This window comes from Cygnus atratus, chromosome 7, assembly GCF_013377495.2.
Source record: "Cygnus atratus isolate AKBS03 ecotype Queensland, Australia chromosome 7, CAtr_DNAZoo_HiC_assembly, whole genome shotgun sequence".
NCBI classification, from domain to species: Eukaryota; Metazoa; Chordata; class Aves; order Anseriformes; family Anatidae; genus Cygnus; species Cygnus atratus.
This window is the reverse complement of record NC_066368.1, coordinates 17385687-17404613: the sequence shown is the minus strand read 5'-3', so window position 1 is coordinate 17404613 and position 18927 is coordinate 17385687. Positions and strand designations below refer to the sequence as shown.

At 38.9% G+C, this 18927-nt stretch overlaps 1 protein-coding gene across 1 annotated transcript; it reads left to right on the top strand.

The window, feature by feature from the left end:
• Window positions 1–93: 93 nt before the first annotated feature.
• On the top strand, window positions 94–15066 carry NOC3L (NOC3 like DNA replication regulator). Its single transcript, XM_035554446.2, has 21 exons — window positions 94–198; window positions 1026–1233; window positions 1641–1767; window positions 3322–3479; window positions 3613–3666; window positions 4775–4905; window positions 5583–5744; window positions 6559–6652; window positions 6865–7040; window positions 7246–7374; window positions 7850–7981; window positions 8394–8474; window positions 8777–8877; window positions 9327–9399; window positions 9477–9540; window positions 9629–9700; window positions 10651–10832; window positions 11064–11192; window positions 11821–11918; window positions 12754–12838; window positions 14564–15066. The coding sequence occupies exons 1-21, from the start codon at window positions 190–192 to the stop codon at window positions 14681–14683; spliced, it is 2385 nt and encodes a 794-aa protein (XP_035410339.1). The 5' UTR covers window positions 94–189; the 3' UTR covers window positions 14684–15066.
• The last annotated feature ends 3861 nt before the right edge of the window (window positions 15067–18927 follow it).

The following is an 18927-nucleotide window of genomic DNA, read 5'->3' as shown; positions in this document are numbered from 1 at the left end:
TACTCATGAAGAAAGGCGGCGGAGCTACGCGGGCGGCCCTGCCTTTCCTCAGGGGGGCCGGGAGGAGCCGGGGCCCGCTTGTCCTCCGCCGCCAGGGGCCGCTGTGGCCGGGGCGCCGCGGGGTGGCCCCGCCTCGGCCCAAAGCTTCCGTTGCCCGTCGCCGGCACCGCACGCGCCGCGGCCGCCGCCATGAAGCCGGTAGGAGGCCGCGGGGCTGTGGGGCGGGATGGCGGAGCGGGGCGGGGGCTGCTCCGCCCGGGGCGCTGCGGGGCTGTGGTGAAGCGGGGCAGGCACCGCTACCCGGCCAGCCGCAGGCTGCCCCGAGCCTTCAGGCGCGTCCCGGAGCGGGGCTGCCCGGGCTGAGGCGCGGAGGGAGGGAGAAGCCGCCGAGCCGGGCGGGGGCCGCTGCCCCCGTCCCTGCAGCCCCAGCGCTGAGCTCTGGAAGGGGAAGGGGCAAACGTCCCCGGTCAGAGCCCACTGACCGTGCCCCTCGGCGCTGCCCCATTCCTTCCCGCCGCCCGCAGCGGTCTGAGGCTTTGGCACGGGGCTGCCCGCCTCCATCGGGGCGTTGGGGCCCTTGTGACCGCGGTGGTATCCAAACGGGTCCCTGTGCTGCAGCAGAACGCTGGCCAGAGCTGTAGCCCTCTGACAGGAGTCCCAGGCCCGACTGCGGTGGGGAAAGGAGGCAGGGTGCTCGGGAGCACGCGGGGCAGTGAACTGTGCCCGAGCAAGTTATTTACGGTGCTTTAAGTGTTCGTGTCCGTTTTGTGATTGAACGTGGACGGGCACGGGGCTTGGGAGTTGTCAAAGATTGGTTCCATAAAACGTTCTTCACGCCTCTCTTATCATAAATTTAATGCACTTGGGTAAATGTGGAGCTAACCGATGATACCGTTTGAAAGAAACAATTTTTTCAGCGCCGATAGAAGCACAAACTTAATGAGAGCAGAACTAACAACGTTAAATTTCACAAAGGCTGTGACGTGAGCGCGTCAGTTACGTGTAGTTTTCTGTTTGTTTCCTAGAGAAAAAACACAAAGCGAGTTCCAAGCTTTCGCAAGTTACTGAGAACTAGTAAACTAAAACTTGACAACAAGTTAAAGAATAAGCAGTACAAGCAGCAGAGTGCTGCTAAGAAGTATCGAAAAGAACAAAAGAAGCTTAGGCAAGCTGTCAGAGATGCTGTCTGTAGAAAACCTTTTCCATTGGAGGAATACAAGAAAAAACATGTTGGTAAGTGTTTGTTCAAACTTGTTTCTGCAAAGAAAAGGTGCGTGTGTTACCAATATTCTGCTGGTTTACATTGTAAAATTATGTTTCAAGAAAAGGACATTTTATTTACTGTGCACAAGTACTTGCTGTTCTCGTTTAAAAGAAAGAAATGTGAGTTGTGGAAAATTTAGCCATTCTAACAACAAGATCTGACAGTTGGAGATGGTAGAAATGTGTTTGCTCTAATCATTACTGAGCGTCACAACAAAGGGGCGATTTTCTGGGGAAACATGAACGTGTGCGTGAAGGTTGAGGAGATCAGAGTTGAAGTAAGGTGTAAAATGGTCTCTCAGGTGTAGGCAACATTAGGTTTTCAAGTGTGAATATATGTACAGGATCTGAGTTTTTACACATCGTTTCTGAAATAGCTGAAAAAAGGGAAGAAGAAGAGGAAGATGATGCGCTTCCGTTGGACATGATGGATGAAGATGACTTGAAATTAATGGAAGATTTGGCTCAAAAAGCATCATTTTTAACCAGAGATATTTCTTCTACGTGAGTATTATTGTGGTACCTACTTTTTGTAGTAATTCAGCTTTGTTGGTTTTATATGTAATGTAACACGTTTATCAGGAGGTCACTTTAAGTCTGGTCTTCCTTTGCAGTTCATTTAGTGTTTCCTTTGTCGGTGCATTCCGTATTCATGTGGTGAGGTATATCAGTACATTCGCCTGCTCTGCCTGACCTTTAGGATGCTGTTTCTGCAGTGTTCGCTCCTGTGAGGTCCCTGACTCCAAGACAAGTAGCATCCCTCAAACTGAAAAAAAAAAAAAATACAGCAGGGCCCCAGTCCTCCTTGCTTGCTGGTGTAGTCCTTCATGGCAGAACTGCTCAGGGCTAAGTTTTCAGCGAGCCTTAGCTGTGCCAGGTTAGCTGCTCATACAGTGGAAAGCACAGTGGGAGGGAGGCAGATAAAACAGCAGTCTGGCCTAGCTGAGAGGGAGGCTGTGCTGAGATCCTAATAGCTTCTGCTTTGTAACTCTTTGTTTTACTTACTCTTTTACATTTTTTTCCATATTTTAGGGCAGAAATTACGTTTCTGAACAATGTTTACCTTTGCAAACTTCATCTGATTTGTTCACTGTTGCCATACTTTGAAGGGTCCCTTGAGTACCTTACTGCTACATGAATGCGAGCTGTGCCATCTCAAAAACCATCAGCTAGCAATAGGTTTTCCAAATCTCTGGTGTGTCCCAGAATTTCCCTTGTTTTCAAAAGAGCTGTATTTTCTTCATGCTGAACAGATCAGTCACAGGTGTAAAGTTGGTTTGCTTGTTGAGTAGGATTTGAGCACATAAGAAATGTTTGATCTCCACAGGGACAGCAAAGCAGAGGCTGGTGCTGACCTTACAATGCATGTGTAGGGTGACTGTGTGATATAAAGCTACTTCGGATACGAGTGATTTTCCTTTCTGAAGCCTATCAGTCTCTGGAATGCAGGGCTTTCAGAGTCCTTCACGGCTCCATAGTTGAAACACTGCCTCTTAAAAGACCAAAAGCAGTGTTCCTATTAAAAGTGACTGGTTGACTCCCTTCGAGAAGGTGATTTGTCATCCCTGGCTTTTAGCTTATGAATAAGATAAACAGATAACACACTTCACAGGTGTACTTGCACTATAAGAGGTTACAACTTTTAATTATTTTTTGTAAATTCAGAATCAACGGGAGCATTTTGCGTGTGTGTGTTTATACTCGTGCAAACATTTCAATATTCAGCAAGTAAGTTGACTGACTTGCTAGATTAAATAAATCTCATTTTGTCTTTGCTCATTTCACATTTTAATTTCCTCTAAAAAAAAAGGATGGGAAGTACTGTATTGTCCTGAATTCAAAGATTCTATGTAGATCCATATTAACGTCATTTGATTGAGTGGTGACTGGTGTTGCCACACTGAATACACTTGAACATTCCACTTGATATTGATTCCAATATGATCAGCCATTATTTGTTCTTCTAGGTCTGGACACTTAATCCAGCTAGTATACTGTCATACATGGTTCATCTCTAATTAGATGGTTAAGTGATTTAATTTACCTTGTATTTTCCAGTGAACCTGTTCACATCAAGAAACGAAAACATGAAAGTGTGATTGAAAAATACGAGAAGATGCCAAGACGCATGAAGACAGAACCAGAAAAAGAACTTATCCATCTTCTCCCCATCAAAGACAAAGGTGGCATTATTCCCCAAACCATGGAAAAGCCAGGTAAGAGTTGGGTTTTGGAATCAGAGTATTTACAAAATATTCAAAATATTTATTGCAAAAATCAAAATATTTATTTTTTCAAAATTCCACAGTGTTTATCACATGCTTGACCATAGACACTCTGTTTTTGCAGTTCTCAATGTTGAAGAAGATGAAGAAGATGCAGAAGAAATGGAGGTAGCAGAGGGTAATAAAGCATCATATTTATTTATATATATATTTCCAGATCACTGGCAGATATGAAGAGTCCATTGCCATTCCCAAAGGAAGTTTGTAATTTAAATGAATTTTGTTTAGGGTGTTTTTGAATATGTTCATTACCATGCTACCCCCAAAGCATAACAGCAAGTCAGTTTGCTTTCTTACCTGCTAGGATCCCAGGACCTGAGGGAACAGCTCTCTACAGCTGGCTTCAGAACTGCCCTTTCTTTAAGATTATTTTGATTTTCTTGTGGAACTAGTATCATTATTTTATTATATAATCATTTAATATTTAGCGATGTAATTATATAGTAATAATATATGATATAACGTTTGTTATAATATGACGTTAACATAAAGTTCTTTATATTAGTTGTGTGATCTTAACTAGTGAGAAGGGAAATTTTAGTCCTAAGAAATATATGCTGTGGTTCTGGATTGATATTCTGAGATCATTTTGAAATGCAGTTCAGGACATGGACTTGCGTTGGTTTTTGAAAATACACTGCCTTGGATTTTTTTTATTTAATGTCAAACATCAAGATACCAGGAAATTCAGATTTCGGTTTGCAGTTCATTATCCGGTTAACAGTCATATTCAAATAACAGTTGCAGAACTACTTCTGGGCTGTTATTCTTTAAAGGTAATGTGAAGTTGAGGAAGGACATAGTCATAGCAAAGTAATACTCAGAAAGTGCAAATATCAATTGTATTTTTAAAAGAAAAAGTGAGTGGTGAAAAATTTGCTGCAGATTGCAGGGCACTGCAGTTTCTTGGCAGAGTTGCGATCATGTGCTGAGTTTATATGTTATCACTGTACTTGGGGAATAATATTTACAGATTCAAACAGATGCAGTCCATTTCTTTTTGCATGCATAAGGTTGAGAAGTGGATGAAGAATTAAGCTCTGGGTTACTACATGCTCTAGCAGAGTCATTCTTAAAACTGCTTTTACCATGGAACTGCATGTGGTATTGTTGCATGGGGTTATAGCCCCTCTGAAGTGCAGTATCTAGAACTGTAGTTTGCAATATGGTATTTGTTAGTGGCTTCCCCAGTGACCCTTCTTTTTAACTCTTACATACTGTGCTAGACTTCAGTGAAGAACCCCTGCCTGTTCTCACTCCCGAGGAAATGGCTGCTGAAAGGAAAAGAAAGCTGCAGGAAAGGAAGATGCACATTGCTGCCTTAGCATCTGCCATTCTCTCTGACCCAGAAAACAACGTAGGTAGCTTTTACTTAACACACACATATGTATGCCTGTGTTGTGCAGGAAGTCAATAGATAAAGATTGGAAGTGACCAAGTAATAGTGAAAGCAGAAAAATACATCAGTACAACAAGGGAAAATGTCAGTGTTGCATTGCTCCCAGAGGACTGCAAACTGAGAAAGTGTCGCTGTAGGTTGGTACAAAGGATTTGAATCAAGTGAAGGTCCAGGTAACTGCATTTGCTCTAGTCAGGAGTCATTTGATCCTAAATACTAGTGATTATAGGTTTAATAATGTCTGTGGTATTTCCTATCCAAACGATGTTGTTCCTTAAGCATAACCCCTATTTCAGCTCTGATTTCAGGGTTGTATATAGAAGTTCTCAGTGTCTCAGTATATACAAAGAATTTGCTATAATTCTATTTAAGCTTGTAATGGCATAATAGTTTGAAATTCTCAAACTACTGCATTCCCAAATTATCCACTTTAGTGGGTTATATAGCATTTCTTGGTTCCCTATGCAGTGCTAAGTAGAGTCTGAGTAGCTACTCAGTTAATTGCTTTTCTTTTTCTAGTGTTTAAAAATGAGGCACATTTCCTGTGGCAAGCTTGCTGAAGTGTACATTGTACTTGTCAATTGGTTTAAAGGGTGATCTCCAGCTGATTTCATCAGCCTCCTTTTTTCAATCAGATTAAAAAGGTGAAGGAATTGCGCGCCATGCTGATGGAACAGGATCCTAATGTGGCTGTGATTGTTCGGAAGTTGGTCATGGTTTCTCTGATGGAGCTATTCAAAGATATTGTGCCTTCTTACAAAATTCGGCCTCTGACTGAAGCAGAAAAGGCTACTAAGGTGAAATACCAAGTTTTTTTCTGTATTTAATTTCTATTTCCATATTTTTTTCTGAACACTTCTTTTTTTTTTATTTATTTTTTAAATCATGCCAAATACTAATACTGATTTTTTAATATGAATTTAGGGTTTTGAGCAAAAGGTGACAAATGCACAAGCACTTAAGGAAATTCTGAAACTGTGACACTTCTGGGGCAGAAGTGTTTGTTTTGAACCTTTAATTCTTACAGACCTCCTTCAATAACCAGGTGACATTCTGATGGTAATGGAGGAAAATAACATTATATGTTTAGTATACCAAACCTGGGTGATTTTCATCATAAACCTTGGAATTTTTTTGTTTTGTGTTACACTTTGTGTGTTACACTTTTTTTTTTTTTTTGTGTTACACTGAGGGAGCTGGAAAGAAAGCGAATTAGACAGCATTGTCACCTCACTGGTGCAGATTTCTGTGAAATGTGTTCATAATTTGCTGAACAAATTTGGAATAACTTGTTTTCTGGCGCTTGTTTGTAAGCAATTTTTTTTGGGTGTTTTGAATATAGGCAGCGTGGCTTAGTCATGGCTCTAAAATAACATCATGTTCCAAATTTCACTTTAGTCCCTATAAATGAAATAATCCTAGTTGGAAAAGGCCCTCTGAGCACAAGAATATATATAGAAATATTTTATTTTTAATACATTTCCAGGAATGTCTGTACCTAAGAAGAAAAGAACTTCTTAGATATATGATACTTTTTTTTTTTTAATGCACCACTGGCTAATTTCAGTCTTCAGCTCTCCAAACAAAATTTCACTTCTGTTATGTTTACAGGTTAAAAAAGAAACTCAGAAACTGAGAGAATTTGAAGAAGGCCTTGTAAGCCAGTATAAATTTTACTTGGAAAATCTGGAACAAACTATTAAAGGTACAGTCGAAACTTCCCATTTTTTGAAGTAAATGCAAAATTGTTTTCAGCATCACAGTTTACCTCCTCTGATTGAATGCAAACCACACCTGTCTTTCATGCAAGTAGGATTTTATATAATTGTAAAAATGCCTGCAGTAACTAAAAATGTGAATATGTAGAAGATCCCCTACATTTCGAACAGTAATTACTAAAAATGTTGTTTTGTGCAGATTGGAAACAAAGGAAGTTGAAGAAAAGCAACGTCATCTCATTAAAAGCATATAAAGGTTTAGCAGAGATTGCAGTGAAGTGTCTATGTGAGCTGCTCGTGGCCTTACCCCACTTCAACTTCCACAATAACATCATTGTTCTCATTGTACCACTGATGAATGATACATCAAAAACAGTAAGTGATTTTCTGACTGGGAGAAGAGTTCTTGTTTTGCTTGAAAAAATAATTTATTCCTGAGCTTTATTCCACATCTTGCGGCCGTATCTTTTCACTGTTTTACAGGGTGCACCCACTTTCTAATTAGCAAATAACATCAGTATTACCAGTTACCTGTTGTCATCGATTTGACTTAATAGAAAAATTTGAATTGACCTTTCAGATTTCTGAATTGTGCTGTGAGGCAGTTCAGAAGCTCTTTAAACAAGACAAGTTGGGCTTTGCTTCACTCGGTGTGGTTAAGGTCATTTCTGGCCTTGTGAAGGGTAGAAATTACAACGTCAGACCTGAGGTAAGAGTCTTTATGTTGTACTCCACAATTTTCTTCTGTCAGTGGTTTAAAAAAATCTGAAAGTTAAAAGTAGTGCAGCTGCTGGCTATGGACAAGTAGAATTTTGTCATTCTGCCAGAACACAGAGGAAGATTAGGAGTGGTCTGAGCCAGAAGGGGTTAGAAAGAGAGATATGGGGCAGGGGAAAAACACTGGGAGGAAAAGAGCAGATCCCAGTAGAGGCATAGATTAAATCAAGCAGGAAGACTTGAAGTGCGAGGCAAGTGGAGGAATGGATAGAAATTAATGTTGCTGGGGAAGGAACTGGGAACAGAGATGAGTGATACAGACGGGAAGGAATATGAGGGGTGTAAACAGAAGAATCTGTGACCAGCGAAGCCCACAAGCTGGTATGGAATTCAGGATTTCTTAACTTCTCCATTCCTTTGTTGTGGATTACTTTTCATTTTATGTATTTATTTATTTTTTACTATAGGTGTTAAAAGTTTTCCTTCACTTAAGAATTAAGGAAGTAGAATTAAAGAAAGATTCTGAAGACATTGCACCAAAGAAAAAGTTTATGACTTACAAAGAGAAAAGAAAAAATCTTTCAAGAATGCAGAGAAAGGTATGACTTGTGCTTCCTAATGCTCTGCTTCAGTGGCTTTATGTAGGAATTTGTTCTAACAATTGTACTTCTGTTGCTGTTGGTAACTCTCAGCATCAGTGATTAGTGTTTGCATTACACTAGAAACATTTACGAGGTTCTGTAGAGAATTTAATTATCTTCCTAATGTCGTTCTCTTCTTTGTGTTGATTGTCTTTGGGGTGTTAATCATACATGCAATCCAACATTTCTGTTGCGAAGGAATATACCTAAATTGGTTACCCTGTAACATCCATCACAGGATGACTTAAGTACTAACCAAGCACGGAAGATTTGGTTGCTGGGTATCTTTGGAACCTGAATATCCAGGCTGGTTGGAAACATTTAGTCTGCTGGAATGTTTGTTTACTTAAAATCAACTTTATGTTTTCAGTGGAAAAAAGCAGAAGAGAAGTTGGAAAGAGAACTCTTGGAAGCAGAAGCTTCAGAAAGTAAAGAAAAGAAACTGAAGTTGGTAAGTAATTTAGAAATTATTTTCCCATTTTTGCAAAGTAGGATCTCCTAATCCCTTTCCAACCAAGAAACCAGGAGTCTCCCCTTCATCCCAGACTGTCAGCATTCCACACCTCTAGATAATGTTGGCAGCTTACAGACATTTTGCCTGTGCTAGAGGTCAAGATTTTAGTAAGCAGAGCCTTTTCAGTGTACCCAGGAACAGAGTACAATAGTACTATGTGCATTTTCAGTGGAATTTTAAGTGAACTAGAAATGTCTGTTTTTCATACCTACTTATTTATTTTGTTTTCTTTCCATCAGCACACAGAAACCTTGAACGTTGTATTTCTAACATACTTTAGAATCTTGAAGAAAGCTCAGAAGTCTCCACTTTTGCCAGCTGTGCTAGAAGGTCTTGCAAAGTAAGAACCAAATCCAACTTCTTTTGTATGTGTTAGAGAAGGCATAAGGTGCTTAAAGGACATGTGACTCCCCTAAGCAATGAGAGAAGACTGTCTCTGTTGAATTTGTTGGAATTCTTCTATGCTGAGATACTCAACCTCTTCTAAAAACATTTCAATGTGATGTGAAATTGCCACAACAGCACTGATGGGATGCAAACCCAGCAGGGTAGGATGTGATTGCCTCATTTTGTCTGATTACTTCGTGAAGAACCTGAGCATGTCTCTAGTGCTATCGAGGAGCTGTGATTAGCAGTTGGGGGCTGAATTGTCTGCGTATGGGAAGACGACAGATGTTAAGCATTTGATTTAGCTCTGCTTTTAAGGTGTGGATTTTAGCAAGTCAAAATGCTTTGAGATTAGTTTGCAGGCAATATCTCTAGCGTAAAAATAAATCTCTTTGATTGAAGGTTTGCCCACCTCATAAATGTGGAGTTTTTTGATGACCTGTTGATTGTTCTTCATTCTCTCATTGCATCTGGGGTAAGTAGAGCTTCGTTTTCTTAAAGTTTTCTTAAAATTAGCTTCTTTTGTGTACTGAATCAGTTTTTTATTCTTAGGACTTAAGCTATCGGGAGAGTCTTCATTGCATTCTCAGTGCTTTTCATATACTCTCTGGTCAAGGTAAGAGATCTTTCAAAAAAACCAATACTTTAGTCTAGTATCATCTGATAAATTGAGTGAACATTTTTATTTGGGATTATGTTGATAGGTGATGTTCTTAATATTGATCCGATGAAATTCTACACACATCTTTACAAGACGCTGTTCAGCCTACATGCAGGTAACTCCAGATTCTTACTTGTATTGTCTAACTACATCATGTTTATTCTGCTTGTTTGGTATTATAACCTTAATATGATGTTAACAAACTACAGTTATTTTAAGATATGTGAATTCTGAAAAGGGTGCAGTCTTTTTTAACCTAGTTTTTCTCAAGTTGCACATTGCACTACTGCAATAGAAATACCAGAATTATTATTGCAATACATGTTAACAGGTTCTAACCATGTCATTTCATTAGTGAATGCTAAGTATGGGATCTTGGATGAGCATTTATCCTGTCCTCAGCTTAAGTTTTTTGACTTTCTTATAGCTCTTTCTCTCACTGGCAATTTAAATCTTTATTTTATCTAATTTTGTCTCTTAACAGAGAAAAATCTCTTAATTTTTCTAATATTTAAAAAATAATTTCTAATTTAGACTCTTTTCTAAAATCTTGTTCTATATTTCTGATTTTCTAATTTTCTAATTAATCTAAAATTTCTAATCATTTTGAGGCTGAATAGTTATGAAAAAAGATACTCATAAAGTTTGAAATTCATATTTTAATGAGCTTCACAAATTTGTATTGACAAAGGATGAAAGATTGAGAAAAGAATGTACTGTTCTGGATGGGCAAAAGTGTACATCTGTGCACCATTTAACAATTTATAAAAGATGATGCAAAGAGTGCATGTAGGGTTAAAACACTAACTGCTATTTAGACTTTTTGATGGAATAAATATTTTCTTAGAAAGGAGCACAGAAGCAACAATATATTTTTTCTGTTCAAAGCTGTTTTTACCAAAAAGGGGTGAATGTTTATGCCTGTGTTACACATCAGTGCTGTGTTAGAACCTTTTGGACTTTCATGCTGTTTCTCAGGTTCTGATGTACAGTCAGTAGCAGAGTATCTAGTTTTATGTTCCTTGACATGATTATTCACTCCTTGTATGAAATTCTGCTTTTGAGGTGCTACCAACGATGACATAAAGATTGTGCTCCAGTGCCTGGATGTCATGCTTGCAAAGCGGAGAAAGCAAGTTTCCCAGCAGCGAGCTCTCGCTTTCCTGAAGCGACTTGCCACGCTTGCTCTTCATGTACTTCCAAACTCCAGTGTTGGGATCTTGGCAACAAACAGGGTATTAATGCAAGTAAGTTTTAATTGTTGGAATTTTTTGCTTACTGGTTAAGGGCTATTTTTTGACAAACTGATTTTGTGCAAAATATTTTGAAGCATCTTAAGCAAGAATGATGAAGACAGAGCATCCTTAAATATGTATTCTTAAAGGCTGAATAACATGGAATGAATCCTGGACTTCAGTTAACTGTGTTATAGTTGGATGTGTAATATAAGCAACTCAGTCCATTTCTTTGTGTTCTAGACATTCCCAAAGATGGACCTCTTACTAGACAACGAATCTCAAGGCAGTGGAGTTTATCTCCCAGAACTAGATGAACCAGAGCATTGCAATGCCCAGAACACAGCTCTGTGGGAGCTGCATTTACTACAGGTTAGTGAGCAGCTGGATGATTTCGGAATGTGAGCAGTAAATACCTGAAGAACAGAGCTCTTCAGGCTTATCAGTCAAATCTGGCCCACGTGAGCCTATTCACTACAGAGAGGAACAGCAGCATGGTAGTGTAGGGAAGGAAGAAACTCAAAAGAGGATGGTACACATCACCTGTGGGTTTAGCCTGACAGTACCACACTGGGTCTTACTGCAGAGTGCCTACTAAGACTCCTTTGGAAACTTTTTCAATCTGTTAAGTTCCTGGTTGATCTAGCCTTCCTAGTTGCTCTAGCAGGGAGCAGCTTACACCTCAGTCTGTCAATCCAGGCAGTGTTTAGGGTTTGGGGCGTGGCGAGGGTTTCCTCTGCCCTTTCTCCTGCCTACTGCGAGGAGTTATATTAACAGCAGATAATTTTGCTCACAGCATGACAGCTACTAGTGAATAAATGTATGACTTAATTCTTATTCACTTAACATTAGAAACTGACTGATTTTGGGGTGCCCAGTTTCTCTATCTAAAACAGGAGAGCCTCACATCTTACTGGAATCAAAATAAATGGAGAATGCATGGGTAGATACATTACCTCTTATCGCTTACTCACCTGCCTTCTTCCTTCCTTTCTTTCAGAGGCACTATCATCCAACAGTGAAGAAATTTGCAGCTCACCTTGCTGTTGGAGCTCCAGATGAAGGCTCCAGAGCTCTTTCGCTTGATTTGAGCCGAAGGTGAGTTGTCAAAGGGTTCCCATCCCTGGAAGCATTTAAGGTCAGGCTGGATGGGGGTTTGGGCAGCCTGGTATGGTGGGAGGTGTCCCTGCCCATTGCAGGGGGGTTGGAATTAGATGATCTTTCAGGTCCCTTCCAACACAAACCATTCTGTGATTCTATGATTCTGTTTTTGAAAATAGTGCCCTAGCAAAGCAGTTGCTCACACTGTGTTAAAGGAACACCTAAAACTAATTATCCATAGAATTAAAAGGTTCTGTTCTTCAGAACTCACTCTCTTTATTCTTCTGCTAGCACAGAAAATTGTCTGCTTTTTTTTATTATTTTAATTTTTGGTTTTTAAATATCTTTTGAGGCTTGCTTCCAGGCTGTGACAGGAGTAAAAAATCTCCAAGTGCAGCATGCTTTCTTCCCATGGTGCAAAATATCTGGATTTTTTTTTTTTTGACTTTTCAAAAGTGGTCCATGTCCCTCGAACCAAAGTACACATTTTGCAAATACAGCATTGCTTGGTATGGGTTCTATGAGCCCGCACCTCATTATGTTAAGAACTACCTTTTGTTTTGAAGCTGGTACCAGCATGCATCATCTAATGGTCCTTGGTCCTTGCTCTGGGAAATGGCATATTTGTGACATATTTTACTTACCCTGTTTCCAAGGGGTTGGCTTCCATTCGGTTCCAATTGATGTTCATTACTCTGAGGAGTTCACTTAAAGCATGGAGGAAGGGTATGAATGGTATGGGGGGACAAGCTGCTCTTGGTTTGGTGGTATACTATTTGGAAGTGTATCTAACGACATTTTTCTTTCCCTGTGGAAACTGATTTTGCTATAGGCCTGCTACAGAACTTTTTGAGGCATACAGTATGAAAGGAATGACCTTCAATCCTCCTGTTCCATCAGCAACACCCAGAAGAAAGGTACTGTCTTTCCATGTCCTTTTTTTGACCACATGATGTACCAATGCAACCAGTATTTGCAGGTTCTTTATGTAGTGCCCAGGCATAGCACTCTCAGTTTGGCTTTCTGGTTTGTGTACTTTCTCAGTCAAGTATTTTTTAACATAAGATAGCACTGACTACAAAATAAGGAATAAAAGCTGTATGAATAGTTCCATCTCCTATAGCATCAGTTAACATAGCAAGATGCATGTGGTATCAGTTTTACTTAACTTTTGCACTTTGCAGTGGTTCAGTGCAGGTTTCTTGTCTGTTTCCGTACCAATAAATTAATGTTTGTTTAAAAAGCAGTAATAAAAAAAAAAAACAAAAAACAGCTGTCTCCCCAGTGTTGATAGTTGGCAGGAAAGCTGGATTCTCAGAGCCTTTGATGCAGTACGTAGGACAATGATCCTTGTCAGTGTCAGTTTGTAGCTTTTAAGTGCAAATTTGAACAAAGAGCTAATGTATGAAGAGGAGAAACGGTGAACACTTTTTAGATCTTCAGCATTGGATGTGTTCCACGTGCCAACCTCCATTAAATGTTCAGTGTGTGGTGTGTCCTCTAACAAGAGGTAACTAATTCTCTCTCTTCCTAAAGAAAACATTATAACCCATTAACCTTGGCAGTGCCTCCAGTTTCTAACTCAGTAATGTCAGTTAAAGCCTTCAGCACATTTTTTTTTCAATTTCTTCTGAAAATTTAGCTGCATGTAGTTATTCTGTCCTTTTATAATGACAACTTGATGTGTCTGTCCTGTTAGGACATCAGCAGTTCTGTTAGAACAAGGCTGGGAACAGCAGATAGGAAAGAGGTTGGGTAGGACTTGAATAAGGAAATGCATAAACTCTTTATGGAGGCAGAAACAAAGGAAGAAAATAATAGAACAAGCTGACTTAGATGGTTATAATGGTTATGCCTGGGAAATTAGTTTGTGTTGCTTACTCTGTGGCTGTTTGACTCATTTAACAAACTTTGGCAGTATCTAAGTTTTACCTTGTCTGTCCTGCAAATTTTTCTGTCATACTGCTCTTGTCTGTCAGCACCTCCCTCCTGCTGACACAGGCTCTGAAGGGGAGTTTTCTTTCCCTGTGCACTGCTAAAGAGAGGATCTCATTTGTCCTCGAGCGCATAAACTACTTGAGTATGTGAGTGTTAAAACTTCAACAGGGAGCTATAAATAATGTGGGTGACCTTCCTCACCTGAGCACCAGGGAAGTGTGGAGGTTTCCAGATGTGGCTCCAGCAGGAAGGAATCTCCTGAGGCAGCGGGGTCAGGGCATTCCTTTCTCAGATTCTCAATCTACTGCTTCCATTATCGCTTTCACTCATCTTTCAGTCAGAGATGCTTTATTTATTTTTGTAAGGTGTGTTGACCAGGAGCAGTGTGTAAGCTTGTTCAGAGCTGGAAGCTGTGGCTATGTGTAACAGGTATTCTTCTAGAAACCAGTTTACAACAAAAGAAAACAAACAAACAGAAATCCTCACCAAAACCATGAGTATCTGAAGGACTGCAGGACATAAGACTTCTTTGCCATCAAAGTGAAACTTACCAGCAGGCCAGACCTCAGTAGGCAGATAGTTCTACAGGTCTGGTCTAGGAGATGACCAGGGGCATGAGAAACAGGACTGATAATTAAAGATACCCATTGAAAACATTATACTGGCCTTGTTTATTAATGTAACTAATCTTCTGTAATTTTCAGGATACATTCTCAAAAAAGGAATCATTTCTAAGTGAAGAGCTTCAACAACACATCAGCAAGACTGTTATTCACAAAAACTTGGATTTTGCTAAACACTTAAAGGAATCATCGTTGTCATAAATGGATCTATCAGTCATGTTCAGTTGGCTTCTTAATTATGGAGAAGGATCGGTTGAAAGAAATTTCCACTCATCTTTAAACGATTTCAAGTAGGCTTTTGTTTGCGTATACAAGAAAACAAAAAATAGTGGCAGTTTTTACAGTTACGAGGCCTTTCCAGGTAACCATCTAGCCTATGTTCTCAGGGCTTGGCAACCACAATGAATGGTCACATCAATACTTTAAAAAGATACAAACCCAAATCATTTTAAAATTGTCTGAAACCATGCATTATAGTACTTTTGTTTATATACTTCCTAATTTTTTGTAATTGAGTGTACATCTGTGTATTTCTGAGAAAACGTGGGGTTATGTGGATAAATAAATATTTTGAAAATTTTAACATACTATTGAGTTCTTTGATGTTTAAGATAGCTGCAGATTTGGCATATGTGTTGCATTTTTTTCTCTTTTTCTTCCGATGTCTCCTAACCATTTTTCATGTCTTGAAATGATTTTGCTTTTGGTGTTTGTTTTGTTTTGTTGTTTTCTTCCACTGAAATCTCAGTATTCATTAGCAAATCAAGATTACCACATTCCAGTTCTGCACTATCCTCATAATTGGCAATGCTACAACAGTATCTTCAGTAAACCACCGCTATCAAGAATACTGGACAAATTGAAGGTAAGAATTTTAAATCTTTTTAATCTTGGAAGTAGTTTTCTCTCCGTTACATGAATATTAGTTATTGTCTGATGTTTTAGAATCCATTTTCAACTGCATGTTGGCTTTGCAAACAGTAAGTAAAATATATTAAATAAATGAAGAATGATAATTGATTTTCTATGAATTCCATTCTGTTGGGCAGTGTGGTGGGCTGACCTGGCTGGCAGCTAATATATGCTGTAGCATTTAGTCTATGATGTGATAATGTGTGTTGTAATAAAGTTTTTCAAAGCTTTTGTTCAAGTCGCTGACCTCTTTACAGTAAGTATAAAATATTTATTTTTCTGTAGGGCATTTAGTGCTTTATCCTGATTTATGGTTCTCAGCTTCTTTTATAATAATTCATTTTGATATTAATGTGTATTTTTAGTGTTAATCAGAACTGTGGACCAAATTCCAAGTGGTTAAACGTAAATTGCAATTTTTCAATGGACATCTGTCCATTAATGGGTTAGAAAATACATATTTACCATGGGGATTACAAAACAGTCTGCATAATACTGATGGTAATACACGTGTTTCTGTCTGTTCAGGTTGCCATTCCCATAGGTTTTGTGTAGTTCTAAACAGCTGTTAAGTGATTGCAAATACGGATGTGGCATAAATTCTGAAAAATTCCAAGAGTGCCATTAGCCAATACTTTGTCAGTTCAGGAAGGCAAAAGCAAAGAGTCAGCATCTTAAACCATTATTTTTTTTTGCAACATATGCAGATACAAGTTTATTCTTCAAGTCAGCAGAGAGAAAATAGGTGGAAAGTCACTTTTTAAACTGTTAATTTTACATAGTTTCCAGACAATCTAAAGACTGGCACATAGTGATGCTGCATTGTTAGAATACTTTGATAGACTCTGAGAGGAAGTGGAAGATGAGTGTACAACTAATTAGTAAGTCATTCTGAAATACTTTATATGAGTATCGGAGCCAAATCTATTCACTGCTATTTATTTCTGTGTTTAATTTGCTAACTCTGCCAAATGTATATTGTAGTTACAAAATATTTATCGCAGACAGAAAAAAAACTCCACCGTTGTTACATTTAGCTGGCTACCCTAAAAGTAAACTGAGTTTTATAGTGGACTAGTAACAGCCAGTGATTAAAAAACAAATGTTACCTGAAGCTTAGTAGCATTCAGAGAGCTAGAACAGAATGGGCAGTTCAGTTTCAGAAGCTGCAAATTCAACATGTCACTGAAATGTAAACCTACCAGCAAGTTCTCTTTTAAAGACAAACCATTAATTTAAGGGAATGTGTTCTTGACGTATTTAGGTATGTCCATGTTAAAGTAAGTCTTTATTCTTGAAAGCATGTGATTTGCAGAAGCAGACCGCTTTGAAAAGATGCCTGTTGAGATCCTTCATCTAGTAATATTCAATAGTATCAATAAAAAATACAAATATGACTAGGTTTTAAAAATTAAAATAGAGATAGTATTTCGGATTCTTCTGTTAAACTTGGGATCAGTAACATACAAACAGGAAACCCTTCAGACCTCCTGGCATGCCCTGGTTCCTGAAAATTGAGTAGTATTGCAGTGAGGCCAGGGTCCTGGACTTCTGTCCCATCCAGTCATAGCACTGCAGGCAGCCCTGACTATGCAAGGAAAGTAGAAGACGCTGGTAGAAAAGTAACAGTGGTTTTAAAATAGTATCAAAGAAAATACTTCCGTATGGCCAACATGCAACAGAGTGAGATTTCCACCTGTAAACTGTTTGCTGTTGGTCCTGCTACCACTAAGAGACTGCTTCTGTCTGGAAGGTGTTGATTATTTACATTCCTGGCTTTCAGACTTTATCCTGGAAGCTGCTTCCTGTAAATAGTTTGTAATGTGAAAATAAATGTATTTTCCTAATTGATGTCCACACCCAGCCAAAAGCACAGAAAGGAACAAAGTTATTTTGTCAGCCTTGTCAGAGGAATGTGTGGACAAGTATTCCTGTAGAAAGAAAATCATCTGTGGCTAAGTAGAATAAAGTTTCCTGTTAGAATTAATAACTCAGCCCATGAAATCTATTTAACTGGGCTTTTTTAAAAGTTAACAAAAACCCAGACCTGTTTAATGCTTCAAGTTTTCATTTCAACATTTTTCATTAGTAGGATATTTGGAGCCAGCACAAATGGAAGCATGCTCTTCATTTCCAACTGCACCAAAAATGAACCACATTTCAACAGCAAAAAAAAAAAAACACACAACAAAAACAACATCCAACAGACAATTCACTCTTGTGTTTACCAAGCTTTCCGTAACTTGAGATTGTGATATGTGTACATTAATGTTCACTGGAAAATAATATACTGGAACAGTATAATTAGCCTTACAAAATTACAGATACCTGTATGCCTGTTAAGACTTTTCATAATAGAAAGCCAAATATTTTGTTGTTCTGTTTCACTGTGACAAATAGCAGCAAAAGCAGCTTTAGACCTCGACTGATAAGTAAGACTTACATTAATAAAATTCTCCCACAACTAGAGAATTACTATATTAGCAGACATAGTATATAAGAGCTGTTTTTAAATTGCCACTAGACTTTAGGCTAGTGTTTACAATTGTGACATGGCTACTGCTACCCCCTAATTTCCCAAGTGTTTTTCTTTTTTAAAGCTGTGTGACAGAAAACCAGTAGTGGATGATGACATGGCTGTAACAACTTCCTGTGTTGGAGCAAGCATGCATTCCAAACTACTGTGATACTAAAAGTGATGGTAAGAATTTTATTTTCAGTGTTGCTAAATATCTTTAAAAAAATGAACAAAAAAGGCCAAACAGGTAAGGACAAACTCTATACAAAAGTATTACTTCTAAAAATGCCTCAAAGCACTGAAAGAAAAAATATTGTGTTGCGTTACTGCTACTGTGTTAAAAATAACAGAGAGAATGATATTAACATTGAAACAAACCTGTTGCACTAGTTGAGTTGAGCAGTAGGTTATTTCCCAGTAATTCCAGAGTATTTCAAAGCAAACTAGGCATATAAAACTAGGGATAATTTGTACTTAGCTTCTGACATATTTTTATGCAGTATCATTCTTGCATCATGTGTATACCAGGGGAGCGGGCAGGGGGAGAGCACACCTTATTCTTCCAGGGGCTCTTTCTGTTGTTAGACTGGACAATACCTGAGTGGAGAGGCTGAGCCAGGAGTTGTTTGGGTTTTTGAGTTGGATAATGATTGCTGAAATGCAGTTTGCTGGTTTGCTACATCAGTACTGAGGATGAGGAGTGGGAAGTGTGTGGCTTCTGGGAGGATGCGCTACAGGGAAATTTGACCAAGTCTGTGGCTGTTTTTCCTGAAAGTTGGGAATGACCTCCAGGGGGCACTTGTTGCTTTGGTAATGGCTAATTTATAGGAATTCTCTGTTGTGTATAGTCAGACTTCAAAAGAATCTGGTGAGAGAATGTAGGTTCTGTCTGCTTGTTTATAAGTCAGTTAATGAAGTTAATGACTCTGCTTTCTTTTGGTTTATTTTCTAATTATGGGGGGGTGGAGGTTGTTGTCTCAGGTATACCACCTGTAACTTCTTTCCCTTCCATCCT

Excerpts from the sequence above, each read along its gene's own strand:
- NOC3L (XM_035554446.2), top strand. Across the intron at positions 5,745-6,558 it reads AAGCAGAAAAGGCTACTAAG|GTTAAAAAAGAAACTCAGAA; the intron begins GTGAAATACCAA and ends TTATGTTTACAG. Across the intron at positions 9,541-9,628 it reads TCATATACTCTCTGGTCAAG|GTGATGTTCTTAATATTGAT; the intron begins GTAAGAGATCTT and ends TTATGTTGATAG.